The 12024-nt window shown below is 39.2% G+C and overlaps 1 protein-coding gene across 4 annotated transcripts in view; it reads right to left on the bottom strand.

The window, feature by feature from the left end:
• Positions 1 to 11714, bottom strand: part of Tbp (TATA binding protein) — a 131755-nt gene extending 120041 nt beyond the window's left edge. For 3 of the 4 annotated variants that reach the window (XM_090379831.1, XM_090379830.1, XM_090379828.1), the window contains exon 1: positions 11327 to 11714. In XM_090379831.1, coding sequence (XP_090235957.1) covers positions 11327 to 11590 — 264 coding nt within the window. In that variant the 5' untranslated portion in view covers positions 11591 to 11714. Of the gene's footprint in view, positions 1 to 10182; positions 10199 to 11326 lie in introns of all 4 variants that reach the window. The other variant, XM_090379829.1, reaches the window with a different exon arrangement.
• Positions 11715 to 12024: the final 310 nt, after the last annotated feature.

The raw sequence follows: 12024 nt of genomic DNA, 5'->3' as shown, positions 1-12024 counted from the left end.
AAATTCATACAACTCACCACTGTCAAAACTCTCATCCATTAGCTTGTCCTCATCTGTGTCTGATGACGAATCACTGTCTTCATATATTGCCTCGTCCTCAGTTCCATTTTTGGCATTTGAAATGCCACACTTCTTAAATGACTTGACAACGATCTCAATCTTGATATTATCCCAGGATCTTTTCACCCAGGTACAAACTTCTCCTATGGTTGGTTTCTTCACTCTTCCTGCTGGTGTAAAATTGTCCCCAGAATACTTCATCCATTGGTTCCATTCGTCTCTCATGTCAGCTTTGAAGGGTTTGTTAATGCTGACATCAAGTGGTTGGAGCTGGGATGTCAAGGTATGACGGCAAGTTTTGTGTTTTGCTCTGCAGCAATCTTCTTTGTATTTTTTGTTATGTGTGCCCTGAACTGATCAAGCACCAACAGGGCAGGTTTGCGTAAGAGCCCACCTGGTCTCCTGCTCCAAACTTTCTCCAACCAGATCTTCATTCCATCCTGATCCATCCAACCCTTGTCATGAACATGGACAATCACTCCTTGAGGAATGTCGTCTTTTGGCATTGTTTTGCGTTTGAAAATCAGCATAGGAGGCAGCTTGGTTCCATCGGCACAACAATCCACTTACGGTTCTAAGTACTATAGGTTTTGATACCTTTTGTGTTTGTAGATTTCATAATAAAAAAAAAGCTAGAACAACTGTATAATGGCTCTTTTCGTGTCCACTTGTCTTCACAGTTAGTTTTCACCCCCTTCTTATCAACAGTTCTGTTACTTGGGACATCAAATTGAAGGGGGACTTCATCCATATTTGCAATCCGTCCCAACTCAAACTGATGTGTCTTCCGACATTGAATGACAAAACGATGAAATTCAAGGACCTTCTGCTCATAGCTTTCAGGCATCTTTTGGGCAAGTCTGGTGTGTGTACGTATGCTTAGTCCATTCCGTTTCATGAACATGAAGCACCAATTGTGTTCTCCTTTGAAATCAGTGACTTCTTTTTCATCAGCAATTCTTCTTGCCTCATGCTGAACCATCTTTGTGGACACAGGAATTCAAATTGTGCTTTGCTCCTCAATCCATATCTTCAATTCCCTCTCTAAATCAGGCCATTTTGCTGACTTGCCTCTCGTGGCCTTCTTCTGCCGTGGCGTTTTCAGTAGGGTTTCTTCTTCCTGTAGCCAGTCTCGAATTGTTTTCTCAGTTGGAGGAGGACCAAACTTACGTTCAGCAGCACCATTTCCATTCACTTTTGTAAACTGGATCACTTTTAACTTGAATTCAGCACTGTACGAAAATCTTTTCTGAGCCATTTCTGGGCAGAACGTGGCAAAACGTAACCTAATATACAGGTAACAAGTGCGAAACAATGAGCCCAAAGACAACAAGTGCGAAAAAGCGGGAAATGCAAGTAATAAATCTAAAACCACTGTATAAGACGCACCCAGTTTTTAGACCCCAAATTTTTCGAAAAAAAGGTGCATCTTAATACATGGGGAAATACGGTATTTCTATAATTATTCAACTACGGCGAGTATCAGCACTGAAGTGTTCTACAAGACATCATAGAGGTAAATCTTCCATTTCTTAACTAATACTTGTTAAATAAATCCTCAGATCTTTTACTCTTTATCATTAGTACCAATGTGTACAATGATATCATCATTTGTGCCCTTAAAAAAATTATATCTCCTCTAGACTGTCATCAAATTTTACCCCAGGAAGACATACCTTAATCCAACTCCACCCATCCTTTTCACAAAATATATTTTCTCATTTCTCAGGCAACAGTCACTGATTACAGCTACCACCTGTGTGACGAGCACGCTGCTGTGGATGATCTTGTATCTTGTGATGCATGAGTGTAGTCTTCAGCACTCACTGAATTCATTGCTCAGTGATTCAAGAATCATATATTTTAAACATATAAGGGAAAGTATTTTGCAATATGCTAGTTTTACTCTTGTAGAGGGATAGAAAATAAAGCTCAGAGCTGCCTATGCAGCTGTGGGCTACATAATATCAAGAACTATGATCGACGAGTTCATCTCTGAGATAATGGATCGGCGAAAACCAAATGAGGTTTATGGATCTATAAATGCTGATGCTATCGAGGCAGAGTTTGATGGGTGGGAAAACTGCTAGCTTGAGGGGATACATGGACTAATAGCTTAACAGTAGCCGCTGGCAGAGGTGAAAGTGATTCTTGCACTGCTTCTATTGAAATGCAATTGAGCAGCTGCCTGGAAAGCAAGGCAATGGGGATTTCCAGGACTGCTGCGAGTCATAGTGGAACAAGTAAATACATGGGCTGTGTTAGGGTAACTAAGAGTAAAAACAGGTGCATGTTTACTTGCATGTACACCAATGCTAGGGGTATAATTAATAAATTCGATGGGCTTAAGGTGCTAGTCAAGACATCAAAGGCAGATACTGTTGGGATATCAGAGATGTGGTGTCACACAGACATAAGCAGTGCAGAATTGGAATTTGGGGAGTACAATGTGTACAGCAAGGATAGACACGACAGGAAGGGAAGAGGGGTTATGCCGTTAGTTAAGAAACACAAAATCTAAGGAAGTGCATCCAATTGATGTTGTTGGACAATGAAATGTTGAGTCTGTGTAGTGTGACATAAGCACTGGGAAAGGAAAAATGATAGTAGATGTGTGTTACAGACCTAATGATTCTGATGAGTATAATGAGCAACTGTGCAGAGAATAAACTGGGCCAGTAAACCAGAGTGTATTATAATGGGGGATTTTAATTTCCCAGAGATTGACTGGAATCTTTGATTTGGTCACTCGCAAGGCTTTTGTGGATTTATTGGATGATTGTTTTCTACATCAGCATGTTCGGGAGGCAACTAGAGGGAATAATACTCTTGATCTGATTATCAGTAGTGATTCTTCATGCATTAAGAATCTGCAGATAAAGGAACCACTAGGTGGCAGTGATCACAGTGTGCTGAAGTGGGATTTACTCACAGAGGTAACTATCATCAAGGGTAGTAGTAGTAGTGGCATGTGATGCAAGAAAGCAAGTATATGAGCTTCTGCAGCATCAGCTAAAAAAAAAAAAAAAAATCACACCATTCCCTCCAAATGCCTGTCCAGTTCCTCCTTAAATTTATTCAACCTATCAACTTCCACAACGACAGATGGAAGTTTGTTCCAACAATTAACCACCCGCTGGCTAAAGGCAAATTTCCGCACATCTATTCTACATCTGTCCTTTCTTAATTTGAATTTATGCCCCCTTAGGTTCATAATCTGAACAAGTGGAAGGATCCCATCAGAATTCAGCGTGCTCAACCCATTCAAGGCCTTATACACCTCATTCAGATCACCGCGCAGGTGCCTAGACTCCAGCCACTGCATCTTGCTAAAAATTTGCAGATAAAGGAACCACTAGGTGGCAGTGATCACAGTGTACTGATTTGGGATTTACTTAAAGATTTAATTCCCATCAGGGGTAAAGGAAAGGGTTTTTGCTTCCATAACGGTGAGTACAGTGGTCTCAGAAAGTTTTTAAATTCTGTACAGTGGGATCAACTGACGATGTTACCAACAGTAAATTCTAAGTGGGAAGCATTTAAAGGAATTAATAATGGATGCTACTAAAAGTTTCATACCTATTAAGAAATCCTGTTCAAGGTTTAGGCCTAAATGGTTATCTAATGAACTAATGAGACTCTTAATAGGGAAGAAAAATGCAGGGGATCCATATAAATTATCAAGCGACTCAGAAGCCTATATCAGATATAAGCTAGTCTGTAATCAGATCACAAAGGAAGTTAGGCAGGCGAAGGCAGATTACGAGAAATCCTTGGCAAAAGATGCTAAGAAAAACAGCAAGGATTTCTTTACTTATATAAACTCTAAAAAGAAGGGGATGAATCTGATTGGTCCACTTGACATTGATGGTTCGACTGTTGATGATCCTGCTCAGATAGCAAACAAACTGAATGAGTATTTTGCATCTACATTCACACGTGAGGAATTATTAAGGTTTGAATTTGGCAGAAGGTTATAAAATTGTAGAAGGATACTTAATGATTTTGTAATAACTGAGAGCAAAGTGGAGGAGAAATTGTTAAAGTTAAACATAAGAAAAGTACCTGGGGTGGATGGGATCTATCCAGTTATATTAAAGGAGGCTGCAAGGCAACTAATCAAATCCTTGGCCATAATTATGACAGCATCCTTGGACTCAGGGGAGGTTCCCACAGACTGGAGATGTGCAAATGTATCCCCAATTCACAAAGGGGGATCGAAGGGTGACAAGTAATTACAGACCAGTTAGTTTAACTTCTGTTCCGGGTAAAATAATGGAGTCACTAGTTAAAGATGCATTGCAGGATCGTCTAGACAAGACTGCAGCAATAATTCAGACACAGCATGGGTTTGTTAAGGAAAGTCTTGTCTGACAAATTTGATAGGATATTATGATGTGGTTACAAAGGAATTGGATGCAAAAAATAATTTTGATATCATATATTTGGATTTCAGGAAAGCTTTTGACACTGTTGCGCAAGAAAGCCTATTGTACAAATTTCAGCAGAATGGTATTAAGGGTAAGTTGCTACAATGGATAAAAGGATGGTTAAGTGGAACAAGACAGAGGGTGGTAATCAATGGGTGCTGCTCTTAGTGGACTAATGTTATTAGTGGAGTCCCACAGGGTTCGGTGTTGGGTCCACTGTTGTTTTGTATATTTATCAATGATATTGATGAAGGTATATCAGAATTAATGTCGAAGTTTGCAGATGATACAAAGGTTACCAGGGTTGTTAATGACAGTAATGGCAGTGTGCTACTGCAACAGGATCTAGATAATTTGGGCAGGTGGGCTAAGAAGTGGCAACTGAAGTTTAACCTTGACAAATGCAAAGTTCTGCACATGGGTAGAAGTAAACCCAGAGAAATGTACCAACTGTGTGGTACATTTCTCTGTGGTATTTTCTACCACCTTACGTGTAGCATAAGGTGGTAGAAAATGAAAAAGACTGGTTTGGTTTGGTTTGGTAGTTGTTGGCGCATCGGCTTCTGTGGTCATAGTGCACCTCCCAAAGTTTTTGCAGTACTTTGATCCAAGCCCGAGGCGGGAATCGAACCCGCGACCTTTGGGTTGCCAGGCAGGCATTTTACCCACCTGGCTAGCCCGGTCGGCCAATGAAAAAGACCTGGGAGTAATTGTGCAGTCAGATATGAAGTTTTCTGAGCAATGTAGACAGGCTGCCAGGGCAGGCCATTGGGTTTTGTCAATGATATATAGGAATTTTCCTAGCAGGGAAAATGAGGTGATTGTCCCTCTGTATAAGGCAACGGTCAGGCCACGTCTTGAGTACTGCGTACAGGTCTGGAGGCCTCATTTTAGGAAGGTTGAAGATTTACTTCAGCGTGTACAGAGAAGGGCAACAAGATTGGTGAGGGGAATGAAGGGATCCTCTTATCAAGAGAGGCTTAAGTTCTGCAAATTGCAGTGGCTGGAGACTAGGCACATGCGCAGTTATCTGACTGAGGTGTATAAGGCCTTGAATGGGTTGAGCATGCTGAATTCTAATGGGATCCTTCCACTTGTTCAGATTACGAACCTAAGGGGGCATAAATTCAAATTAAGAAAGGACAGATGTAGAATAGATGTGCGGAAATTTGCCTTTAGCCAGCAGGTGGTTAATTGCTGGAACAAACTTCCATCTGTCGTTGTGGAAGTTGATAGGTTGAATAAATTTAAGGAGGAACTGGACAGGCATTTGGAGGGAATGGCGATTTTTTTTTTTTTTTGGCTGATGCTGCATAAGCTCATACACTTGCTTTATTGCATCAAATGCCACTACTACCTCCTTTGTGATCTGATTACAGACTAGCTTATATCTGCCATACGCTTCTGAGTCGCTTGATAATTTATATGCATCCCATGCGTTTTTCTTCTCTGTTACGAGTCTCATTAGTTCATTTGATAACCATTTAGGCCTAAACCTTGAACAATATTTCTTAATAGGTATGAAACTTTTAGTAGCATCCACGATTAATTCCTTGAATGCTTCCCACTTACAATTTACTCTTGGTAACATCGTCAGTTGATCCCACTGTACAAAATTTAAAAACTTTCTGAGACCACTGTACTCACCTTTACAGAAGCAGAAACGCTTTCCTTTACCCCTGATGGTAATTAAATCTTTAAGTAAATCCCACATCGGTACACTGTGATTACTGCTACCTAGTGGTTCCTTTATCTGCAAATTCTTAATACACGAATGATCACTGCTAATAACCAGATCAAGAGTATTACTCTCTCTGGTTGCCTCTCGAACATGCTGCTGCAGAAAACAATCATCCAATAAATCCACAACAGTCTAACTAGTGTGTGAGTGACCAACCCACAAGTTCCAGTCAATATCTGGGAAGTTAAAATCTCCCATTATAAGACATTCCAATTTACTAGCCCACTCTATTTCTCTGTACAATTGTTCATTGTACTCATTCGAGTCATTTGGCCTATAACACACTCCTACTCTTATTTTTGCTTTCGCAGTGCTTATGTCACACCAAACTGACTCAACAGTGCACTGTTCATCTATATCAACTGGGTGCACTTCTTTAGATTTTATGTTTTTCTTAATTAACAGCATAACACCTAGTGCCTTTCTATCCTGTCTATCCTCTCTGTACACATTATACTCCCCAAATTTCAGTTCTGCATTCCTTATATCTGTGTGACACCACATCTCTGCTATCCCAACAATATCCGCCTTTGATGTCTTGACCAACACTTCAAATTCATCAAATTTATTTATTATACTTCTAGCATTGGTATACATGCAAGCATATATGCTCCTATTCCTATTCCCCCTAACACATCCCATATACCCACCTATTTTACGATGACTGCCATCCGTCCCTGAAACCCCCAACGCCCCTCGCTCCAGGTCGCTACTTATTCTAACAGAAGTTGTGCAAGAATCACCTTCACCTCTGCCTGCGACTACTGTTAAACTACTAGTCCTTGTATCCCCCCAAGCTAGCAGTTTTCCGACCAACCAAACACTGCCTCGATAGCATCAGCAAATATTCTTGCACCCTTTCTATTTAAGTGTATCCCATCCCTGTAAAAGCAGTCTCTCCTGTTAACAAGTACAGACCAGGCTGAAAAAAATGCTATCCCTTGACCCTTGCACAATCTTTCCAGGGCCAAATTGATCGACAAGGCTCTCATCATATATTCCCTTCTATCGTGTCTGGGCAGAATTGCAGATACTTTCAAATTCAACTCTAATTCTCGGCTTTTTTTCAACAGTGACCTGTACTTGTTAAGTAATTCTACCAATCTCCTACTCTTAATATCATTAGTGCCAATGTGTACAACTATATCACCTTTTGTTCCCTTAAAAGATGATATCTGCTCTACGTCATCAACCTTTGCCCCTGGCAGACATACCCTGGTCCTGTTCCACCTATCCTTTTCACAAAGCATGTCCCCCGTTACCTTAACAATAGAGTCACCAACAACTACTAGTTCCTGTGGGACCAGAGTATTCTGCCTTGGGGATTGCCGCTGTGTTGCGTGATGACGAAGTGCAAGCTCTGGTGTTGATGTGGGAAGCTAAGAGTTTGATGGGCCCCTCAATTTTTTTTTTTTTTTTTTTTTACGAAAACCCCAAACACGAGGGGTATCAAAACCTATAGTACTTAGTACCGTGCATGAGTTGAAGGAAAAGTATGGGGGGAAGGGGATGCCGGAAACTTTGCTCTAGAGACTAAACATGGGTTTCACCACTTCAAGTCTCCAATAAGCAAAGTAGTGGTATTTCACCGGTTGATGAAAGTCATCTACCACCTACAATTTAGATCCTTCGAGGGCATCCACCCTGTCCTTCAAGCTCTCATATAGGCCCACAACAATGCTGAGTTGTTGCCTGATTTCCTTACACTCCTTAGGGTAAAGGGAAGAGTTTTTGCTTTCAAATAGGTGACTACAGTGCTCTGAGACAGTATTTCAATTCTAAACAGTGGGACAAACTGATGACGTTACCAACAGCAAATTCAAAATGGGAAGCATTCAAAGAATTAATCTTGGAAGCTACTAGGCTTTTCATTCCAACTAAGAAATATTGTTCAAGATTTAGGCCTAAATGGATGTCAGATGAACTAATTAGGCATGTAACAGAGAAAAAAAATGCATGGGATACATATAAAATAACAGGTGACACAAAAGCCTATGACAGATATAAGCTGGTCTGTAACCAAGTCACAAAGGAGGTTAGGCAGGCGAAGACAGATTATGAGAAATGTTTGGCAAAGGATGCAAAGAAAAACAGCAAAGAGTCTTTACTTATGTAAACTCTAGAAGAAAGGGGATGAATCAGATTGGTCCACATGATATTGATGGTTCAACTGTTGACGATCCTGCTCAGGTAGCTAACAAACTAAATGAATATTTTGCATCTACATTTACCCGAGGGGTTATTCACGGAGGAGAATGCCAGAGGTGTATTCAACTCTGGAAGTAAACTAGATAATCTTGTAATAACTTACAGTAAAGTGCAGGAGAAATTGTTGAAGATAAACATAAGAAAGGCATCTGGGGTGGATGGAATCTATCCAGTTATATTAAAGGAGGCAGCAAAGAAAGTAAATAAACCCTTAGCCATAATTATGAGAGCTTCCTTGGACTCAGGGGAGGTACCCATGTACTGGAGATGTGCAAATGTGACCCCCATCCACAAAGGTGGATCAAAGGGAGAGACAGGTAATTACAGACCTGTTTGTTTAACTTCTGTTCCAGGGAAATTAATGGAGGCACTGGTTAAAGAAGTATGGCAGGATCATCTAGACAAGATTTCAGTTATAGCTTGGAAGCAGCATGAGTTTGTTAAAGGAAAGTCTTGTCTGACCAATTTGATTGGATACTGTGATGTAGTCACAAAGGAACTGGATGAAAAAATAATTTTGATATAATATTTTTGGACCTTAGAAAGACCTTTGATACTGTTGCACATGGAAAACTGCTGCACAAATTGGAGCAGTGTGGCATTGAAGGCAAATTGCTGATATGGATAAAGGGATGGTTGAGTGGGAGAAGACAGAGTGGTAATCAATGGACACTGCTCTTCATGGACTAATGTTATTAGTGGAGTCCCTCAGGATTCAGTGTTGGGTCCATTGTTTTCTGTATTTATAAATGATATTGATGATTCTATATCAGGCTTAATATCCAAGTTTGCAGACGATACGAAAGTTGGCAGGGTTGTTAATAACACTAATGACAGTAAGCTGCTGCAACAGGATCTAGAAAATTTGAGCAGATGGGCTGAGAGGTGGCCAATGAAGTTTAACATTGACAAATGTAAAGTACTACATATGGGAAGCAATAACTCCAGAGTAATGTATCAACTCTGTGGTACTACACTGACAGTGTTGGAGAATGAAAAGGACCTGGGAGTAATTGTGCAGGCAGATATCAAGTTTTCTGAGCAGTGCAGACGGTCTGAAGAGTGCTCATGGTGTCTTGACAATGATAGGAATTTTTCTAGCAGGGATAAGGTGGTTATCCCCTAGTATAAGACAGACAGGTCACACCTTGAGTACTGTATACAGGTCTGGAGGCCTCATTTTAAGAAGGATGTACAGCTGTTGGAACAAGTACAGAGAAGCGCAACAGGATTAGTGAATGGAACAAAGGGTTGCTCTAACGAAGAAAGGCTTAAGTTTTGCTAATTAGTGTCTGGAGACTAGGCACCTGTGAGGTCTGATTGAGGTGTATAAAGCGTTGAATGGTTTGAGCATGCTCAATGCTGATGGAATTCTTCCTCTTGCTCAGAATAGTCGCCTGAGAAGGCATAAATTCAAATTGAGGAAAGACAGTTGTAGGATAGATGTGCGGAGGTTTGCCTTTAGCCAGCAGGTGGTTGATTGCTGGAATAAACTTCCGTTTGTTGTTGCAGAAGTTGATTGCCTACACAGATTGAAGGCAGAACTTGACAAACATTTGTAGTGAGTGGATGGGTGAAATAAGAGTTTTTTTTTTGTTTTTTTTTTTAGTTGATGCTATATAAGCTTGCTTTCTTGCATCATGTGCCTTTTATAATGCTAATGCATTGCTAATGCTAAACTGTTAGATTATACCAGAAGATAACAAATTTTTCAAAATTTAAACACATCTGTATTAATGTAACAGTGAACGTAACAGGCCTGGTCAGACCTGGTTTTAAATTCCAGCATTTTTCATGCATAATAATATGCATGAAAAATGCTGGAATTTAAAAAAAAATTATGGGAGAAAAAAGCTTTGTCCTGATCTCCAAAAATGATTGTTGCAAATCATCCACTTTCTGGAGATACACAAATTTCTTTGTGAATAATCTTGCCCTTGAGAATAATCTTTCACAATATGAAAGATTATTCTCAAGGGCAAAATAAATTGCGAACAAGGCATAAAATTAACTTATTGGCCAAAAATTGTCAAAAGTGACACTTTTAAGTTTTAGCAAAGGAATGCAAGTTTTAATTTAATTTAATTAAACATTTGTGTGCAACGATTTCCATAGTATCAATTTTTATATTTTTTAAATGTAAAAATATTAATTGAAATTTTTTCATTATTCTAATTAAATGTTAACTAATAAATATTTATACATTTATAAGTTTAAACTGCCACTGTTAGCACCAATGAGACAGTATAATAAACAAATGAGTCAATGCATGTTTGAGAGGCAACCAGAAGTAATACTCTTGATCTGATAATTAACAGGGATTATTCTTGCATTAAGAATCTGCAGATAAAGGATTGAGCAGCAACCTGGAAAGCACGGTGCTGGGGATTTCAAGGACTGCTGGGAGTCATCATGGAACAAGTAATTACATGTGTTGTGTTAGGGTAACTAAGAACACCTGCATGTATTAGCATTATACTGTATACTGGCATGTACACCAATGCTAGGAATATAGTAAATAAATTTTATGAATTTGAGGTGCTGGTGAAGACATCAAAGACAGATATTGTTGGGATATCAGAGACATAGTGTATGGATACAATGTATTCATATATGTTAAATATCCATTTAATACCATACCGTGTATCATGATGTGGTTTCTAATATATCACAAAATATAAAATCAAGGTCATTTAATTTTTTTATCATCCCGTGTCTCTTTCTGAGATAAGAAATCCCCAATGCTTATGTTGATTGTGGTAGAAAAGAGAATAAAATGTGTCCTAAACAATGCCATTTATTAGGACTCGGACTCATAAGAAAAAGAGCACAAGTGGAAACAGTGGTTAAAAAGAAAAGAAAAGAAAAAAAAAAAAAACAGAATTACCGGTGTCTGAGGCTGTATTAAACTCTGAGGTTGAGGTGTCAGTCCCGTGCTTGCTGAAAACGGTTGTATGACACTTGCTGTGGCACTCCTTTGTTGCTGTTGGGGACTTTGATTCGGATGCAGAATGTCATGCTGCTGTGGTTGCAAAGGAGACGGCTGTATTTGTCGTTGAAGTTCCTGAATATGTTGCTCTTCCACTGGGTCCGGCTCCGCACCAACAGAAAGTGGGGTTCCCAGATTCAAACCGAACGCTGGGCTGTCCATTCTTGCTTATATAAATTACCTTATATAAAGGAACAAATAACTCATCCAGAACTTTCACAGCAAATTCAAGTGTTATAAACTGAAAACAAAATGAAACAAAAAATTACACAGTTGTCGACCTCCATCAAAGTACAAACTATTATTATTATTATTATTATTACAGAACCATACACCTAATACATCCATGCACAGCGTTTGTGCATTGCCTTTTCAATAATACTCTCCGCCTCAACGTCATTAAACACTGCAATACACTTAATAGACAGCGCAGTTAGATTCTCTGGTTCTAGATTTATTAGAATTGTTCCTAATAATTTTTAATTAAAATTACAAATTTAATAATAAAATTCTAATAAAGATTATTATAATTAATTTTCTAAATATGAAAATAAATTATAGTAAGAATTAAAATTAACATTAGTCTAAAACCAAGA

The sequence above is a fragment of the Mastigoproctus giganteus genome, chromosome 8, assembly GCF_048544385.1.
Source record: "Mastigoproctus giganteus isolate SK-2022 chromosome 8, ASM4854438v1, whole genome shotgun sequence".
In the NCBI taxonomy this organism is placed as follows: Eukaryota; Metazoa; Arthropoda; class Arachnida; order Uropygi; family Thelyphonidae; genus Mastigoproctus; species Mastigoproctus giganteus.
The sequence above is the reverse complement of the archived record's forward strand: the minus strand, read 5'-3'. Positions and strand labels throughout refer to the sequence as shown.